This window comes from Nycticebus coucang, chromosome 3 (assembly GCF_027406575.1).
Source record: "Nycticebus coucang isolate mNycCou1 chromosome 3, mNycCou1.pri, whole genome shotgun sequence".
NCBI lineage: Eukaryota > Metazoa > Chordata > Mammalia > Primates > Lorisidae > Nycticebus > Nycticebus coucang.
The window spans coordinates 12,167,903-12,189,061 of NC_069782.1; the positions used below are offsets into that span (position 1 = coordinate 12,167,903).

The 21,159-nt window shown below is 39.1% G+C and overlaps 1 protein-coding gene across 22 annotated transcripts in view; it reads left to right on the forward strand.

The window, feature by feature from the left end:
- RBFOX2 (RNA binding fox-1 homolog 2) overlaps window positions 1–21,159 on the forward strand; it is a 310,217-nt gene that overhangs the window by 63,434 nt on the left and 225,624 nt on the right. For 2 of the 22 annotated variants that reach the window (XM_053585207.1, XM_053585210.1), the window contains exon 1: window positions 6,619–6,919. The exons of 17 other annotated variants lie outside the window; for them this stretch is intronic. In XM_053585207.1, the coding sequence (XP_053441182.1) occupies window positions 6,878–6,919 (42 nt within the window). In that variant the 5' untranslated portion in view covers window positions 6,619–6,877. Of the gene's footprint in view, window positions 1–6,617; window positions 6,920–21,159 lie in introns of those variants that run through there. 3 more of the 22 variants (XM_053585208.1, XM_053585219.1, XM_053585212.1) reach the window with 3 other exon arrangements.

The window sequence follows — 21,159 nt, forward strand, 5'->3', positions numbered from 1 at the left end:
GTTAACACTTATTTTAATTTAGTTGGTGTAATGTCTTTCCCTCCAAATTGACTAAACTTCATGAGGGCAAGGACGACTTCTGTTTTTTATACACTGTATTTGTGCTGCTGCCTAGCCCTATGATTACGTTATAAAAGTTTGCTGAATGAATGAATACCACAGGAATTTAATCCCTAGGTCCTGGTCAAGCCTTTGTGTATTATTTTTGGTCACATTATTGACTTTGAAAATTTTCCTAATAAAAGAGTTCTGTAGGCAGCTTTTGTTCTATAGGCAGCTTTTGTTCTTTACTACCTCAGCTCAAGATCTTTACTACCTCAGCTCAAGATCTTCTTTTAAGCTCTACTGTTAAGTTATTGCTTTCTTTCAGAAAATGTGCTTAAGACTTAAAAGTCCAGGCTGTGAAGCTTCTGCTTCACCTTGACCTCTAAAATTAGCAGACTTGTTCTTTTCCCTCCTGTTGTGCATATTTAGAAGAGGAGTGCAATTCTATTTTGAAGCTTATTATAGAGGAGGAGAATAAAGAAAACGAGGTGACTCTCTTTGCTTTAAAAACTCTCTACTCTAAATTGATTTAATGACTGTTCTTTCTTTTAACCCCTTTGAACTTTTCATCATGAATTGACTCCCTAAATTTATCATTTATAAATATATTTGATCTTAACTCTATGACCCTTTCTTAAGCATGGATTTTTTCTTTTTTTTTTTAAGTAACCTTTTTAAGACCAGGAGAGAAGAGATGAGTAATTATGGGCAAGAAAATTGAAAAACATTTAGGAAAAACATTTAGGGTTGTGTGTGGGTGTGTGAAAGCGTCTGTGTATACATATACATGCTTTTCTTTCCCTGCTCCTCTCTTCTCTAGCTATAATGACCTAGATTTTTTTTTATATTCTGGGAAAAAAATTACATTATTTTTGGATTCTGCTATTTTTTTCAGGTATTTGGGCTGGATAAGAAGATACTGTATTTATAACTTTTAAAGATCTTTCTTGTACTTTTATGAAAAGTGGTAAATGGTGTGGATTTTAGTTGTGTGTATTGAAGAAACCGTGGCAATAGTAGAATAATACCCTTTTTTGAAGTAGAAATTTCCTTCGGTAGCCGAGGGTGATGGAGGATTATTTATTATTTTGGGGCTCCAGTGTCAAAATTCTCAGTTTTATTTAAATACATATCACAGCTAATATTTGAGTGTCCTAAGGTTAATATTCACTTAGGTCAAGGGAGCACCTCTTATTATTTTCATCTCCTGTATAATCTAACACAGTCCTGAGTATATAGAGGTACTTGATAAAAGTTTGATGAGTTTAATGTAAGTGTAATTTTACTTAATTCACAGATTGAGTTGCTTGACCTATTTGGTAGAAGAAAACTTCACTTGTGTATTTTATATACACATATACAGTGTGCCTGGGAATCTTAAAAATGTGTGTTTTAAATGCTACTGTATGAAAGTTTCTAGAAAAAAACATGGGAGAACATCTTCATGATATTCTTTACCTGAGCGGGACGTAAACACTATATGCATGTAAAGGAAAAAGTTGTAAATTGACTGCATTAAAATTTTAGGAATGTCTGTTCATTAAAAGACACCATTAAAAAAGTAAAAGGTTAGCCGGGCGTTGTGGCGGGCTCCTGTAGTCCCAGCTACTCGGGAGGCTGAGGCAAAAGAATTGCGTAAGCCCAGGAGTTGGAGGTTGCTGTGAGCTGTGTGAGGCCACGGCACTCTACCGAGGGCTATAAAGTGAGACTCTGTCTCTACAAAAAAAAAAAAGTGAAAGGCGGGCGGCGCCTGTGGCTCAGTCGGTAAGGCGCCAGCCCCATATACCGAGGGTGGCGGGTTCAAACGCGGCCCTGGCTGAACTGCAACCAAAAAATAGCCGGGCGTTGTGGCGGGCGCCTGTAGTCCCAGCTACTCGGGAGTTTGAGGCAAGAGAATCGCTTAAGCCCAGGAGTTGGAGGTTGCTGTGAGCTGTATGAGGCCACGGCACTCTACCGAGGGCCATAAAGTGAGACTCTGTACCAAAAAAAAAAAAAAAAGTAAAAGACAGACTACAGAGTAGAAGATATTTGCAATATCTGGATGGTATCTAGAATATATACTACTGAAAATCACTTCAATAAAAAGTTTACTTAAAAAATTCTGCTTTTGTTCTGGGATTGCTACAGCTGATCTATGGTGTTAGTTTTTTGCCTGCAAAGGTGATAGGTCTAAGAGTGCACATTTATGCGTTCTGTGAGGATGAAGGTGCTTTGTTTATTAACCTAAGTTTGCTTCTCAGATATTGAACACTAAATTTCAAATAGTGATAGGACAGGAGAATTAATAAACTCCATTGACTACTTTTAAAACTGATTCTCTGAGAAGAATAAGGAAACTTTTACTCTGCCTCACAGGGGCACAGATTTGGATTTTGTTCCACACACAGAAGAACATCTTCATTGAGAGTTCTTAGCTACCCAGAACTTCATTTTCAGAAGGATACACCTCATTTTAGTCTTTATTCTTTTTTTTTGAGACAGAGTTTTTTATTTATTTATTTATTTTTGGCCGGGGCTGGGTTTGAACCCACCACCTCTGGCATATGGGACTGGCGCCCTACTCCTTGAGCCACAGGCGCCGCCCCTTTTTTTTTTTTGGCCGGGGCTAGGTTTGAACCCGCCACCTCCGGCATATGGGACCGGCGCCCTACTCCTTGAGCCACAGGCGCCACCCTGAGACAGAGTTTTACTATGTCACCCTCGGCTGTGGCATCACAGCTCACAGAAACCTCAAACTCTTGGGCTTAAGCGATTCTCTTGCCTCAGCCTCCGTCTGCCACAACATCCGTCTAGTTTTTGGTTGCAGTTGTTGTTGTTGTTTAGCAGGCCCGGGCTGGGCTCAAACCTGCCAGCCTTGGTGTATGTGGCTGGCGCCCTACTCACTGAGCTTATTATGGAGACTATAAAGAGAACACTTCCTCACATGGTATTAAAATATTTTCCCCCTTTGCTTTATGAAAATCTAATTCAAAGTAAGGCATTTTAGGAAAACCTAGGTAGAAAATCTAAAAGATGTTGCCTAGCTTTTTCTCAACTGGTTTAGTAAAATACTTGGAAGTTCTCCAAGTTACCATGTTGCCTTATGACCATGCCTTTATAAATCTCTTTCTCCCTTCCTGGAATGTGCTTTCCTTCCTCATTTATTTGAATGAACTCCCATTCATTTTCCATGAGATCTTCTAGAGCAGTGATTCTCAACTTTTCCTAATGCTGTGGTCCTTTAATACAGTTCATGTGGGTCGTGACCCGCAGGTTGAGAACTGCTGTTCAAGAGCTGGCCATTCCTTCTTGGTATAGTCTTTCTCTTTGTTTTTTTTTTTTTTTGCAGTTTGGGCCTGGCCGGGCTTGAACATGCCACCCCCTGGCACTCCTTGGTATATTCTTTCTATATTGGTATACACCTTTGCTATATTGCATATCATGCATTTAATTGTTTATTAATCATACATATCTGCATTTAATTGTCCTTCAGTGCTTATCCTTTTGAAGGTATGGAGTGGTCTGTGGTAGTGTTCAGTAAATATTGAAAGAAAAAAACGAATGATTTGGCATATTTCCTGAAAGGCCATAGCTATTTTCTAAAGAATAAACTCTAATTATAATATTTTGATATCAGTAGACATATAATTTAGGGTTTTTTGATACACCACAGGTGTATGTTTATAGTAAAGGTATATATTATAGTTATAGGCAAGAGTGATACTAACCTGGTTCAATGGGTGTCAGACACTTGACCTTGGCCTCTTTCCCAGGGTACCCTAGTCAACTGATTTAATTTTAGTTGAATTCCTGGAGAAAGGCTCTGGTTCTATATGTAGAATATAGAAATCATAAATCTAATGTATAGATCCTGACTGCATTTGTGGAGTAAAACCAACAGATGAGACTGTGTAGGCATTATGACTGATAATTTTTTCATCTCAAATTATTATAAAATTAAATTCCAGAATATGTTATCTGAAGTTTTGTTATTTCATTTCAGCATATAATTTCTTAAGTCAATTTTAATTTAAAAGATCTGAGTAGAATCATTGTCATTTGTCTAGAAGTTTAGAATAATAGCGCTAGAATAATAAATTAGTAAGTATTGAGTGCCTGCTTAGGGTTTAATATTGTTATTAATACATTAAAAAAATGACTTTGAACTTGATGCCAAGCAGCCTATATTTTATTGATGACAGAAAAGAACACAGATACAAAATGATTTCTGGATGTTTTTCCATCTATCTGTAAATAAGAGGCAAGGTACAAAAACACATAGACTTTGGAGTCCAAACAGATCTGAGTTAGAATATAGGTTCTTTTGTTTTTTTTCTTTTCTTTTTTTCATTTAGAGTTTTCTCTGTCATCCTCGGTATAGTGTAGTGGCATTATCATAACTCACAGCACCCTCAAACTCCTGGGCTCACCCTCTTGCCTCAGCCTCCCAAGTAGCTGGTAGTATAGGTGTGCGCCACCACACCTGGCTAATTTATTTATTTTCGGTAGAGAGGGGCTCTTGCTTTTGCTCTGGCTGGTCACTCCTGAGCTCAAGTGATCCACTTGGGCCACCCAGAGTGCTTGGAATACAGGTGTGAGCTGCTGCACTCAGCTTAGAATGTTGGCTTTAAGAAAAAAAAAAAAGAATTATATAACCTTGGTCATGTTGACATCTTTGGACCTGTTTTTTGTTTACAAAGTGGAGGTAAGAATATGTACTATTTGTTGTTTTTTATTTTTGTTTTTCAGAAGTAGTAACAACACACGTATGATAAAATCCCTGGCACATAATAGGTGCACTTAATACACATTTGAATGAAAAAGTAGAGCATTATTTGTAGCATTCCACACAGTTCAGATTATTGTTTATAGATTTCATCATAAGTCAAGTTCAGTAATTGATTTGCTAGGCAATCTTAGAAACTGTTCCATTTTGCCATTGTGCAATAAGGTAACCATCTGTTTTTAAGAGTGTTAAGAAGGTCCTTGAGAATAGTGGTCATTGTAGTTAGCCTGTGGAACCATCCAGTAAGTGGTGTACCACACAGGAATGCTTTCACACTAGAAATGGCTGGTCAAGAGGCAGTAAGGAGTGAAATAAGAAAGCAGATATCTCAGAGATGGGCTAGTCATATTGGCCCCCTTCAGTTGTTTGTATGTTCTAACAACTGAAATGTGAGTTTCAATTGTTTGTTAGAACATACTGTATCCTTTGCTGTTTTCCACAGCAGTTAAAAGCTTATTCTAGATGCTTGTATGTTGATGAGAAGGACATTTTGACTTTGCTAAATGTTCCAGATTATTTAAATTCTATTTGAGTCAGATGACTATTTCTTATTATACTAAATTGTTGGCTTTTCACGTCTATGTTTTTGCTGGAGAATTGGTTCCTCAGAGCTGAGTCTTTGCCCTGTGAACTGAAAATATAATTTTCCTGGGCATGTTGTATTTTTATCCACTCCCTTTCTTTCTTCAAGGCTCTGACCTTCTTGGATCCTTTCCTACTTGGTCACAATGGATGCTTTGTCCTTCAGAGTCATATAGGACATAGCCACTGGGTTGATTCACTGGGTTCAGCTAACAAATATGGCTTTAAGAAAGAATTGTTTCCTTAGAATGGGAAATGAGCAGCTGAGCCAGAAAATGAAGCCCTGTCCATACTCAGTCATCACTTAGGGAGAGTGAGTAGCAATTTCAAAGTTAGAGTTAACATAGCAAAGAAAAAGTAGGGCTAGCTCTAGAATTGAGTACTAGTCACAGATTGGGTGGTGTATAAAGTAAGTATAGCTAGATTTTATCAGAAGTAGAAACCTTTCTAGAAACTGTCTATGGTCCAGTAAGTTATGCATATTTTATGGTTTATCTATGATAACAAAAGAATAATTTTGTAGAAGTTCGTGTTCTTCCTCTGGGGATTATTAATTTCTGTTAATATCCACAGGAATTTTATTAATAATGATGTCAATTTGCTCTCTAGTTAGTCAGCCCCTTTGGCTCAGGGACCTAAATTATATTAGTTTTGTCATTAATTGTTACATCCCTGTTTGGGAGCTGTTTCTTAGATGTTCTCTTATGTGAGAACTTGTTCCAGTTTACATAGTAGGTCAGTCCCTGGGATAGAAACTTGGACCTAGGATTTGTGGTTCCAGGCTTAGTGCATTTATTCACAGAAGTGTGCATGCAGTCTTTCTATCTCACTCCCCTCCTCATTTTTTCTTCCTGTGATGAAGGAAATCATATTAAGCAAATATAGCAGGAGAATTTTGTATTTGGAGAGGTTGGAGGAGACTGTTCTGCCTTTAGGCGTGGAGTTCCCAATCCTTGGCTTGACATGGAAAGAAACAGCAGAACCCTGGTGATATTCAGGATATGAAATGTCCCGCCTGGGTTTTTTGTTTTTTGGGTTTTTTTGGAGTACTTTTATTCTCCTATTGGGAGGAGGTGTGAGGATTTTCTCTCTGCCAGCCTTACATGTGGGTCAGGGAGTTTGCTTGTTTTTAATGCTCAGCAGATATCGCCACTTGCTTTTGAGTTGGGGGCCAGAGAGAAGGAGATGAGGCAGCCACTTTGTGGTGGGATTGAGGGGAGGGTGGAATGTAGGAATGAGGACATTTCTATGTGTTTTCTTAGTCATAGGATTCTGAATCCTAAGTAGCTAAATTTAGCTCAGGTTCCTGTTGAAAGCATCATTTTTTTTTGGCACGGGTGGTGAAGGGAGAGCGGAAAACCTTTTTGTGTATCCTGCTCCATGAAGCCAATAGGGAAGCAGGAGGGGTGAGGTTGCCATGGAGACGGTAGCTGTGTGCAAGGGGAGAGCAGCAGGGTTTAGAATTCCAGGAAGGAAGAGAGAGTGATGTCATCAGATTCCATGGACCAGCCCAGGAACCCCTGTGAGGTTGGTGGGGAGTTGGGTGTGTGTGTGGGGTGGTGGAGTGGGAGTTTGTGCAGGGGGATTGTGGCTTCAGTAAGGTGTGGGGGAGTCCAGTTCAAGCAGAGAGGTTGGTTGTGTGGAATTGTGCTGATCTGCATTAATGCCTGATTTTTTAAAAAAAATCTGTAAATCATTCTAAATTTGTAGAATATTTTCTTTGTTGAAAAAGGACATATTTATTTAACAAAGGAGCTCATCTAGATGTAGAAATGTAATGTCTTTTTATAGTTATATCCCTGCAGTATTTGTGTATGTGCTTTTATCCCTCTTATGCAAGGGTATTTGTACGCATATTTTAGGCATATAGTTGCTTTTGTACAATGCCTTTTATGGTCCTGCATGTAGTTAAATATTTCATTAATTGCCTGATTATGGTATTTATTTTTATAGAGAAGGGTTATATATAAATAAAACACTTGTTTAAAAAAAGTCTGAAAAGGAAAAGCCGTTGCTTTTGTAGCAGAAAGGAAAACTGCATGGTTTGAGACAGTTGTTCTGAATATATGCATGTTTGCATGGATAGTGAAGGGCAAATGTGTTTCTTTTGGTATAACTAAGAGGCTGATTAAAAAACAGCAACAACGGAACTTGTGCATCCAAATGAATATTGCCCTTCAAAATAGTCACCTTGGCTCTGGTAATACAACCATTGCGCAAAACATAAAGGGGCTCATTTGGAATTGGCTTCAGGGACAAGTGATTTTTAATATCTAACACTGAATTGTTTTTATTAAAAAACCACTTACCTGATCAGACACTAGGTTTCTTTGAATGGGCTTTTCCTGATTTTGTGGTGGTGTCAAAAAAATCAAATCTATTTTCACACGATGAGCTTTTATCCCATTTAAAGATATTTAAAGTCATAGCTTTAGGTCCTGCAAGCATTTTCATTTTCAGATGAAGAGCTCTTGGATTATTTTGTTTAACATGGCAATTTGTTGAATGATGGTGGCATCTGAGTAATAAGAGTGTAGCCTTCCCAGGCTGACATCTTCTGAGGTGACCCATTTGGGTTTATTTGTTGAAATACGTCTTTTAAAAATCAGTGAGATCTGAGAGCACAGACTTTTTGGAATCAAATTGGTTCAAGTCTTGAACCCCTGTTGTGCTACTTACTAACTGACCTTGGACAAGAAACAGTCTCTTGGAGCTTTGGTTTTCCCACTGATACATGGGAATGATAGTGCTGTAAGTACCAGCATTACCAGCCTTACAGTAGGATTTGAGGATTAACTAAGCTCACGTGTAGGTATCTGAATTGTTCTCAATCAGTGCTTGCTGTGACTATTGTCATAATAATCATAACATATTTTATATATTTCTCTGAATTATAGAATTATGAGGTAGTATGTGCCTGGAGATGGTATAGTCCCATAGTCCCAGTTCTGTACAATTGGTCTATCATACTTGTGAGTTCCACATCCCAGATTCAGCCAACCACAGATTGAAAATAGTTTTTAAAAACCAATAAAAATAACAACACAACAACAATACAAATAAAACAGAATAATGATTAGCATAGCATTTATATAGTATTATTATTAAGTAATCTATAGGTGCTTTAAAGTATAAGCAGCAATACCATATATGTACTTTATATATTTGTGTATATATATATATATATATGTATAAAATATTCTTGAGTATCTATGCATTTCGGTATCTGAGAGGGTCCTGGAACCAATTCCCTGTGGACACCAAGGAATGACTGTCATAAAATCAACCTCGGCCTCAACCAAGACACCATAGATTCAAGAAGGAGGGGCCCAGAAATCTGTAGTTCTTAAATGATTCCCTGATGACTCAGATGACCAGCCAGGATTGGGAACCACTGAGTATAATCTATATTTAGAGTATGGCTCAAGCACCAAAAGTTTCTGGGAGATGAAAGAATCTCAGTTGCCACCCCAGACCCACTGAATCAGAATCTAGTGACCAGTCTTCACATTAAAGTTTAGGAAATACTACTTTTCTTCTTCAAATGGGAATGAGTGAATGATAACCACAGATTAAAAAGATAAATTAGGTCTTAATTATTCCCATTGCTGGAAGAGAAACAGTCTGGTAGGCCAGTGTGTAGGTGAGCATGCATTTACCTTTCCTATTGCTTGGCCAGGGATAAATGCTTTTTCTTGATAAGCCATTGTGTACCATTTAATGGACAGCAGAGAGTTAAAATTGTGGCTCTGGCTCTGTTGTCTGCTGGCTGTTTGGCATTAATCCAGTCATTTAACTTGAGTCTCCCTCTCCTCACTTGGTAATGGAATTAATACCTAGAAAAATGTATATAATTTAATGCATTGGGGGTGTGTGTGTCTGTAGTCCTAGTACTTTGGGAGGCCAAAGTGGGAGGATTGCTTGAGGCCAGGAGTTTGAGACCAGCCTGAGGAAGAGCGAGACCCTGTCTCTACAAAAAATAGAAAAATTAGCTAGTCATGGTGGTGTACTAGCATGTGGTCTCAGCTTCTTGGGAGGCTGAGCCCAAGGAGTTTGAGGTTACAGTGATGGTGCCACTGCACTGTACCTTGGGTGACAGAATGACCCTGTCTTTAAAAAAAAAAAAAAGAATGGCTGTGCCTGTGGCTCAGTGAGTAGGGTGCCAGCCCCATATACCGAGAGTGGTGGGTTCAAACCCGGCCCTGGCCAAACTGCAACAAAAAATAGCTGGACATTGTGGCGGGTGCTTGTGGTCCCAGCTACTCTGAAGGCTGAGGCTGAGAATCACGTAAGCCCAAGAGCTGGAGGTTGCTGTGAGCTGTGACATCATGATACTCTACTGAGGGCAACAAAGTGAGACTCTGTCTCTAAAATTAAAAAAAAAAGAAGAAGAAGACAATTATCTAGTGCATTGCAAATGGCACTGCTTAGGTTAGTGCCATTTCCTTTTCTCCTCTTCTCAACCTTTCATTGTTAAATCTATATAATAGTTCTTTTCCCTCCATAATAGCCACCAGTAGAGTTCTAATTACCATCTCATCTCTTTCTTTTTTTTTTGTAGAGACAGAGTCTCACCTGATCGCCCTCGGTAGAGTGCCGTGGCCTCACACAGCTCACAGAAACCTCCAACTCCTGGGCTTACGCGATTCTCTTGACTCAGCCTCCCAAGTAGCTGGGACTACAGGCACCCGCCACAACGCCCGGCTATTTTTTTGTTGCAGTTTGGCCGGGGCTGGGTTTGAACCCGCCACCCTCGGCATATGGGGCCGGCGCCCTACCCGCTGAGCCACAGGCGCCGCCCCATCTCATCTCTTTAGGTTCTTTGCTTCTTGCCCTTCTCTCAGCTATTTTTTTTTTCTTTTTTTTTTTTTTTATTGTTGGGGATTCATTGAGGGTACAATAAGCCAGTTACACTGATTGCAATTGTTAGGTACAGTCCCTCTTGCATCTCAGCTATTTTTTTTTGAGACAGTTTTACTATGTTCCCCTTGGTAGAGTGCTGTAGCATCATAGCTCACAGCAAACTCAAACTCTTAGACTTAAACAATTCTCTTGCCTCAGCCTCCCAGCACTACGCCTGTCTGTTTTTGGTTGTTGTTGTTGTTGTTGTTTAGCAGGCCTGGGCTGGGTTCGAACCCACCAACTTTGGTGTATGTGGCTGGTGCCATAACTACTGTGCTACGAGTGCCGAGCCATTTCTCAGCTATCTTGAGTATTTAATTGTACTTACAGAAAACCATACTTTAGAGTTTTCTTGCTGGGCATGGTGGCTCACGCCTGTAATCCTAGCACCTGGGAGACTGAAGTGGGTGGATTGCCTGAGCTCACAGGTTCGAGACCAGCCTGAGGCAGAGCAAGACCCTGTCTCTAAAAAATAACCAGGCGTTGTGGCGAGACTCCCATCTCTAAAAAATAGTTGGGTGTTGTGGCAGGCGCCTGTAGTCCCAGCTACTTGGGAGGCTGAGGCAAGAGGATCACTTGAGGGCAGCGCCTGTGGCTCAGTGGGTAGGGCGCTGGCCCCATATATCAAGGGTGGCAGGTTCGAACCCGGCCCTGGCCAAACTACACAAAAAATAGCCAGGTGTTGTGGTGGGTGCCTGTAGTCCGAGCTACTCAGGAGGCTGAGGCAATAGAATTGCCTAAGCCCAGGAATTAGAGGTTGCTGTGAGCTGTGATGCCATGGCTCTCTACCCAGGGCGATAAAGTGAGACTCTGTCTCTAAAAAAAAAAGAGGATCACTTGAACCCAAGAGTTTGAGGTTGCTGTGAGCTAAGATGCCACGACACTCTACCAAGGGTGACCAAGTGAGACTCTGTCTCAAAAAAGAGTTTTCTCTGCCTCTTTTTTCTACAAAATGCCTTCTACTTAATGCATACTGTTATCTAAGAAGGTTAAAGGAGGAAGGAATACCGGAATTGAATAATGGAGTTGATGGTAGGAATCAAGGTATGATAAGGTCTGATAGAGGCAGCTTTTTTTTTAATTGTTGGGGATTCATTGAGGGTACAATAGACCAGGTTACACTGATGAGGCAGCCTTTTTTTTATAAATTCCTTAATTGTTGACTCTGTGTTAAAAAAATGAATTTTCTGTTTTTTTAAGACTTGTTATCAGGAAAACAACAACACCACCACCCGTAAAGCCTCAGAGAGTTTTGAAGTAGTTTGAAGTCGTTCAGATTGATTCCAAGCAAGAATTAACTTGGTAATTATCAGAAGATCATTGAATTGATACAAATGAGCATTATCTTCTTTCTGACCAGGGAGTTAACAATAAAAGGAAGTTCAGGGACTTGCTCTGGGTACACCAGAAGTAGATGGCAGAGAATTTAGGTCAGAGAGTTGGCAGTTATAGCCAGTGGGGCATTGGAATCAACACCAGGAGTAGGAAATAGAAAGGTCCATTTTTACTTAGTTACATAGGTCTTAGGAGACCGAGGGATGAGATAGATTTGTGAACTCAAAGCGTATAATAAAAATTGTCATAATAATAGCTTTTATCTATCAGGTAGGTACACTTTTAAATGCTTTGTATACATTATGTCTAAACATCCTTGCTAGGTGTAGACATAATCACATAGATTTTACAGATCAGAAAATTGAGTCCCAGAAAGGTTAAGTAACTTGTCCCAAGTCACTCTGCTAATAACCAAGAGAGCTGGTTTGACATCATTTTGAATAGCAGTATGAATGAAAAGACTGTTACAAAAGCTACACTGAAATAGCATATATCAATTAAAATTTATTATTTTGTCTACATTGACTTGGGCAGAATTATTAATTTAAAACTAGACCATAGTCTCAGCACCCCTTGCTCAGTGGTTAGGGTGCCGGCCACATATACCAGGGCTGGCGGGTTTGAACATGGCCTGGGCCTGCTAAACAACAATAACAACAACAGCAACAACAACAACAACAACAACAAAGAATAGCCAGGCGTTGTGGCAGGTGCCTGTAATCCCGGGTGCTTTGGAGCCTGAGACAAGAGAATTGCTCAAGCCCAAGAGTTTGAGGTTGCTGTAAGTTGGTGACACCACAGCATTCTACTGAGGGTGACATAGTGAGACTCTGTCTCAAAAAAAAAAAAAAAAAAAATTAGACTATGCTATTCAGCATATTAACTTATCTCAAGGGGATTTTCTTTTTTCAAGATTTTTTTTGAATATTGCAGAATGAACCTTTGGAATGTATTTCTTTTATACTTTAAGCTTAATTAAAGAGGTGTCTTTATTTTTTCTTTCTTTTTTTTGTTTTTTTGTTGAGATAGAGCAGTGGTTCTCAACCTGGGGGTCATAACCCACAGGAACTATATTAAAGGGTTGTGGCATTAGGAAGGTTGAGAACCATTGAGATAGAGTCTCATCCTATGCCCTGAGCAGAGTGCAGTGGCGTCATCATAGCTCACTGCAACCTCAGACTCGGGCTGTGGGCATCCTGCTGCCTCAGCCTCCTGAGTCTCTGGGATTATAGATGTTCTCCACTGCACCTGGTTGGGTTTTGGTTGGGTTTTTATTTTTTGTCTAGTTGGGGTCTCACTCTCACTCAGTTAAGTCTTGAACTCCTAGGCTCAAGAAATCCTCCCTCCTTAGCCTCCAGAATGCAGGGATTACATATGTGAGCCACTGCGCCAGCTAAAGAGGTGTCTTTAAATGCCATGGTTTGTGAAGTCTTCAGTGAAACACCAGTTTGAATTGACTATCACAGCACAAACTAACTTGTTGATAGTTATCAAGTGGCATATTTAGTCATAGTAATTATTTGCAATCATATCTGTTCTGTTGAGATCAGATGCAGATAATTATCAATGATTGCACAAAGTGAAAGTTATAATCTGAAGAATCCTAAATTAGAAGACTTAGGTTCCAGGTTTCGTTTTGGTATTTACTGGATTTAAGACTTTGGATATGTCACTTTAATTCAGTGAATCTGAATCTGAGTTTCCTTTAACAGTCAAAAGGGAGTAATGTTCCTAGCACTTTGGGAGGCCAAGGCGAGTGGATTGCTTGGCTCACAGGTTCCAGACCAGCCTGAGCTAGAGCGAGATCTTGTCTCTAAAAAAAAATAGCTGGGCATTGTGGTGGGTGCCTGTAGTCCCTGCTACATGGGAGGCTGAGGCAAGAGAATTGCTTGAGCCCAAGAGTTTGAGGTTGCTGTGAGCTGTGATGCTACAGCACTCTACTGAGGGCGGCAAAATGAGACTGTCTCAAAAAAAAAAAAAAAGGGAGAATAATGTTATTTGTTTAATAGGATTGTTCATGAATAGGATTGTGTTTGACACCAAGTTCTGCTTCTTACTAGCTCTATAGCTGTATAACCATGGGAAAGACATTTAAAACCTTGGGCCAGGTTTGTTTTCTATGATGTTAGTCTGTGTTCTGTGAGTGTAGTGCAAGATGAGGAGGCTACAGGTAAAGTAGCTGGATTAAAATTAGGCGAACTGGGTGGCGCCTGTGGCTCAGGGAGTAGGGCACTGGTCCCATATACCAAGGGTGGCAGGTTCAAACCCAACCCTGGTCAAAAAACTGCAAAAAATAAATAAATAAATAAAAATAATTAAAAAAAAAAAGAATTAGGCAAACTGTGTGGTCCCTTCAAAGTGTGTGATCCTCCACTTGTCAGAACTTCCCATGTTTTATATGTGATTTTTTTTTTTTGAGACAGAGTCTCACTATGTTGCCCTCAGTAGAGTGCCATGGTGTCAAGCTCATAGCAACTTCAAACTCTTGGTCTCAAGCGATTCTCTTGCCTCAGCCTCCCAAATAGCTGGGACTGCAGGCACCTGCCACAATGCCTGGCTATTTTTTTGTTGTAGTTGTCATTGTTGTTTGGCAGGCCCAGACCAGGTTCGAACCTGACAGCCCTGGTATATTCCACCCCCCCCCCCCCATACCTCTTTATGCAGGGCAGAGAACTAGGACATGGTTTTATTATGCTACAGACACACTGCCTATACTAAAGGAAGATAATGACTACTAAGTGATTATATGCTTCACTACCACATGCTTGCAGTTAAAGTTGGGGAGCCATTTTCACTTTAGCATGTCTTTGATGAAGCAGTAAAAATTATTATTAATGTTAATTCTCTGTCTTTGATTACGCACTTTTAATCTGTGTGACAGAATGTGTAATACACATAAAACACTTCGGCTGCATATTAAGCATGACAGTTATCTCATGGAAAAATGCTTTTGTAATTGAGTGGCCACCTGAACTTTTTTCATTGAACTTTTTCACTGAATGCCATTTTTCCTGAAAGAATAACTGACAGGCTGTGGTTATTCAGACATTTTATTAAGAATAAATGAAGTGAGTCGATCATTTTAAGGAAAACAATAATATTTGTTGCTGATGATAAAATTTGAGCTTTTAAGCAAAACTTAGAATTTTGGAAAACTTGTATCCCAGACAGCTCTTGTACTAAAAAGACTTTTCTGATGAGATTGATGTTGATATTAGTGAATGTGATATTTTTAATATTATGTAATAGAATGTATCAATATTTAGAAGATCTTTTTTTTTTTTTTGTTTAAGACAGTCTCACTATGTCACCCTCAGTAGAGTAATGTAGTGTCACAGCTCACAGCAGCCTTAAACTCACAGCAACCTTAAACTCTTGGGCTTAAGCGATTCTCTGGCCTCAGCCTCTCAAATAGTTGGGTCTACAGGTGCCTGCCACAGCGCCCGGCTATTTTTTTGTTGTTGTTGCAGTTGTCATTGTTGTTTAGCTGGCCGGGCCAGGTTCCGGTGCATGTGGCCGACGTCGTAACCACTGTGCTACGGGCGCCCAGCCTAGAAGATCTTTATAGCTTAATAAAGTTGTATTTTATAAATAATAATATATAATGTTACAAAATTATACATAGGCCAAAAAATCCATCAAAGTGTAAGGTAGTCCAATGGATTTTAATATAACAGAGTATGGAAAAATTTATTGATGTGTTTTCACATGCTACATTGCAACTAATCTTTGATACAATATTAAAGAAGAGGGTGGCGCCTGTGGCTCAGTCAGTAAGGCGCCAGTCCCATATACCGAGGGTGGTGGGTTCAAACCTGGCCCCGGCTGAACTGCAACCAGAAAAAAAAAAGAAGAATATGCAAAGATATGTGAAAAGTCTATTAAAATACTCCTGCCTTAGGGCAGCGCCTGTGGCTCAGATGAGTAGGGCACTGGCCCCATATGCCAGAGGTGGCGGGTTCAAGCCCAGCCCCAGCCAAAAACTGCCAAAAAAAACCCCCCAAACCCCCCAAATTCCTGCCTTTTCCAAATACATATCGGTAGGAGTGCCAGATTTTCTTCATATACTTTAACCAAAATAACACTGAAATGCATTCAGTGCAGAAGTAGGTATAAGAATTAAATTGGGGCGGCGCCTGTGGCTCAGTGAGTAGGGCGCCGGCCCCATATGCCGAGGTGGCGGGTTCAAACCCAGCCCCGGCCAAACTGCAACCAAAAAATGGCCGGGCGTTGTGGCAGGCGCCCGTAGTCCCAGCTACTCGGGAGGCTGAGGCAGGAGAATCGCCTAAGCCCAGGAGTTGGAGGTTGCTGTGAGCTGTGTGAAGCCACGACACTCTACCGGAGGGCAATAAAGTGAAACTCTGTCTCTACAAAAAAAAAAAAAAAAAAAAAAAAGAATTAAATTGGATGTTAAAGATATTTGCAAAAATGGGAAAGAATGACACTCTTCTCACTAATTTTTCTTATAAATTAAACTAATTAGCCATTTTCATAAAATTATTTTAGATCAATTATAATTATTTTACATTAATTATAATATAATGGTTTATTATTGGTATTTTAAAGTGAGTTACATTTTAATTTTAAACATTACTCAGTTATAGTTTCTAATAGGTAAATATCAATAGTTATAACTTGGGCAGTACCTGTGGCTCAATTGGTAGGGCGCCGGCCGCATATACCGAGGGTGGCAGGTTCAAACCCAGCCCTGGCTAAACTGCAACAAAAAATAGCTGGGCGTTGTGGCGAGCACCTGTAGTCCCAGCTACTCGGGAGGCTGAGGCAAGAGAATTGCCTAAGCCCAGGAGTTGGAGGTTGCTGTGAGCAGTGTGATGCCATGGCACTCTACTGAGGGCCATAAAGTGAGACTCTGTCTCTACAAAAAAAAAAAAAAAAAAGTTATAACTCACCTAAAAAGCTCTTTGGGTAACCTTTTTCTAGTGTTAAGGTATTCTGAGATCAAAATGTTTGAGAATTGCTTTGTAATCTTTTTCTTTTTTAAATGATTGAAATCTTTTGAATTCTGTAAGTCACGAATCAGTCTTGACACACTTTGAAAAAATAAGAGTTTCAGAATTTGCATTGTGAAGGAAGGTGGACTTCACTGTATTTCACTTGAGTTGATGTGGGAAAATATCCCCAGGTATGAAGTAAAAAGTAAAGTTTATATCTGGAAATCAGTGATTTATGGTTACTTGCCAAACCCCTTCAAATCTTACCTCCTGTGGATTCTCTTTGTTGTAATTTGCTTGCCTTTCTCACTCCATCATCAGCCATGTGTCCTTAATTTCTCTCTAGTCCTTAGATTTACATTTTATTTCATGGTTTTGTAATTGTTTACAAGCCTCTCTAGAATGTGAATTCCTTGAACTTATTTGTCTTTGCATTCCCACCACAGTACTAGACACATAAAAAGTCTCTTCAGTAGATGTTTGTTGAAGGAATAAATAAATGGGAAGAAAAAGGCAATGGCCAGGTGAGTCAAGACTTAGGGTATCTGACACTTAATCATGTAAGCAGTGGAGCTCCATTAGCATGGGATTGATATGAGTGGTACTTAACCCAGGAAGAGGTGATTGAGGATACTAGACCAGCTAAGAGACTGTTGTCACAGTAATTTAGGCTTGAGATGACGCAGGCCTAGATTAAAACGAATGCTTCTGCCATTGATAATAAAAGGCATACATCCTGAGTATATTTTTAAAAACAGAAGCATAATATTACCCTTATTATCTAACATTTATTGTGTGTTGATGCTGAATACTGTGTTAAGGGCTTTTTATGTATCATCTCATTTAACCATCACAGCATCTCTGAGGTAGGTACTGTTATATTCATTTTTTTAAGGTTAAGTAAAAATAATACATGTTTATTATTGAACAAATTAGAAAATACAAACAAGAGAATATCTAGCTGCCCCCCTGAAGACATATATCACTCATAAATCCAAATTTAACACTAAGACATGTAATCACTATAAGCATTTTGGAATACATCTTTCTAGACTTTAAAAAAAGTGTGTATATATGTTTTCTATGCCTGAATATGAGGGAACCATTTCCATTGAAAGGATGGGCCAACGTAAATAAATAAGCTTTTAGGGATATTCATGAAATAGGTAAATGTCTACTTAAAATATTTATTAATAAATTTATGTGTACATATTCAAAATAACGTAAAATTTACAGTAATTTGGAAACATTTTCTGTGTTTTTTGAAAAAAATGTGTGCATACTCTGCTGCATCGATATCTGTGTCATTTGTTAGAAACACTTTGAATCTTCGAAACAGTTTTCCAGGGTATATATTGAGATATAGCACTTTTGAATCTGTATATATTGCAACCTGCAGGTACCCATTCAGATACTATCAGGAAGTTTGATTTTCTTCATTTGCACTGTATTGTATACTGATTACTTTTCAAAAAGTTTCTAAATTGAGATGAAATTCACCTAACATAAAATTAACCTTTTTAAAGTGAACAATTTGATGGTATATAGTACATTTACAGGGTAGTACAATTACCACCTCCGTGTAGCTCAAAAATTTTTCATTACCCTCAAAAGAACTCCATATCCATTAAGTATTCACCCTATATTTCTCCTTCACTCCAGCCCCTGGCAACTACCAATCTACTTTCTGTTTCTATGAATTTACCTATTTTAGAGGTTTATATATATGGAGTCACACAGTATGTGACCTTTTATGTCCTGCTTTTTTCACTTAGTATGGCATAATGTTTTCAAGTTGTATCCATTTTGTAGCGTATATCAATACTTCATGTCCTTTTTATCCTTTATCACTGACTGATATTTCTTTGTATATACAACAGTTTATTTATCTGTTCATCTGTTGATGGATATTTGGGTTGTTTCTATCTTTTGGCTATTGTAAATAATGCTGCTACGAATGCATGTGTACAGTATTTGTTTGAGTACCTGTTTTTTGATTCTTTGGAGTATGTATCTAGGAGTAGACTGCTGGGTCATATGGTAGCTCTATATTTAACTTTTTGAGGAACTGCCAGACTATTTTCCATAGCAGCTGCTCCATTTTACATTCCTAGCAGCAATGTACAAGGGCTTGTCAATTTATTTTTAATGAAGAACACAATAAGATGAGAAAGTAGAGAGAAAATATGTGTATCATTTGAGTTTATTAGAGCTTTGTATCTCAGATTTTGCCTGATGAACATATTAAATATTTAGCATCATTTTAGCACTAAAAATGAAATTTAGCTCAGGGAAATGTATCTAATCTATTTTAAGCAGTGACCAGACTAAGAAGTGAAGATCAGAGAAATGAAAGAAATGAAATTTAAATAGACTGCAAAGTTCCTTGAGGGCAAAGGCTCTATCCATCTTTGTTTCCTCAAAATTTAACAAAGTCTTTGGCATGTCAGTTGTTTGGGAGGGGTTCTTAAATCTAGCCCAAGTCCAGTGATTTAGGACTTGGAGTACTTAGTATATAGTCATATTTGTGGCAGTTCTTTATAATAAATAGTACAAGAATATAAAGGGAAATCAGCAAAGGGTGCATGTGGTGATGTACAGAGAAAACCTGGATCAAGTTTCTCTTTATGATTGATTCCCTTTAGAGTCCTTCCCCAGTAGAATAATATAGGACATGCTTAATTTTCTGGCAGTGAGTTGTACCAATGTTGTCTACCAGGGAAGCTTGTTAGAGACTTAGTGCTGAGATTTTTTGGATGGGATGGTGGTAGAGGGCACCCTGTCTCTAGCACATATCAAAATTTCAGATGCCAAAAAAGAAGTGCTAACTGATAAGAGCCACTATGATCAATGAGTTCTAGGAATAGAACCCAATGAAATTTAAGTTCTCAGACATCAGCCAAGGCCAGCCTTGCAAGCTGCTTTTTCTAAGGATAACAGTTAAGCCTGCTGTGTTAATTTCTTACCTGCACATGGATGTTCATTTTCTTAAAAAAGGAATTGTTCTGTGATAAAAATAAATGCCGTAGTAGAGAGCTAATAGGGACTTTATTGTTAGACAGATGCGGATTCGTAATTCTAAAGGAAAATTGTATAGTTTTTCTGAACCTCCTTTACTTACTATAGAATGATATATCACAAGGTTTTAGGGAGAATTAAAAGTGATAATGTGTATAAAATACCAAGCATGGTTAGACACAGTTGCTCATACCTGTAATCCTAGTGCACTCTGGGAGACCCAGGTGGGATGGTCCCTTGAGCTTGGGAGTGCAAGACCAGCCTGAGCAAACCGAGACCCTGTCTCTACTAAAAGTAGAAAAATTAGCTGGGCATTCTGGTGGATGTCTGTAGTCCCAGCCGTTCAGGAGGCTGAGGTGGGAGGATCACTTGAATCCAAGAGTTTGAAGGTGTTGTGAGCTAGGCTGATACCATGGCACTGAAGCCTGGGCGACAGACTAAGACTCTGTTCTGAGAAAACAAAAACACTAGCATAAGGTCTATCCTGTATAGAGTAAGTGATTGTTTACATTTTATTTCAGCTCATGTGTATCAGTCTGGGTTTAATGAGGAGAGAGAGACTCCACAGTAACTTGGACAGGGCTTTTAATATAAAGAATTACTTGCCATAAGAGGAGATTGAAGTAATGAAAAATAGGCTTATAGTAAGTAAAGAGAACCCAAAATAACAGCAGCTATAATATAGGGTGCACATGAAGGTCACAAACTTTATGTGTGCCTGGTGTAATAGCAGATAGAATATAATGAAATAAATTGTTGATACATGATAAAGTAGAATTAATAAATAATAGCAACTACCTCTAGGGCTCAGATAAAACACCCAAAGAACTGCTGTTTCCCTGAACACCCCCAACACTCTAGCCCGGTTACTGGGATATAGACCTTATTGGAGAGGACATGCTGTGATTCTTTGAATGTTGGAGAAGTCAGTCCCCATGATTTTATACAAGCAGAACTTGTTGGAAATTTGCCTTATGAATTTGCCAAAAGTCTAACCTCCGGGTTACTTGGGAAAGCGGTTCACAGGGGGTTGTCTCCCAGAGGCTCTGCCACATGACAGCCCGAAGAGGATTACTGGAGGAAGCTGCTGGCTGCTGTACCCTATAGGAGCTGGGAAAAAGGGAAACTGCTCTTGAAGGAGGATGCTGGGCAAGCACAAAGAGACCTGTAAGCAAAACCCTTCCCTTCAACACTACAGTCTATCTCCTACTGACAAAGCTTGGCATCATTCATGCTAGCAAAGGAAAAATATTTAAGGGCCCAGGTCTGTTTTCATACAACAGGCAAAAAGGGTAAATTTGGAGCTGTGAGTCAATTGGTAACCAGCATATGGGTAGAATGGATGTTTAATTCCACATTCTCAGAAACCAGGAAGAAGATGGCAGCAAATAGACAGAGATCTAAGAAACCTCAAAAATAAGTAAGACATGCAAAAAAAAAAAAAAAAAAGCCAGACCTGACATGACATACAGAAATTAGCACAAAATGGATTGAGCTCTTAAACCTAAGATCTAAAACTATAAAACTCTTAGGAGAAAACCTAGGGATAAATTCTCATAA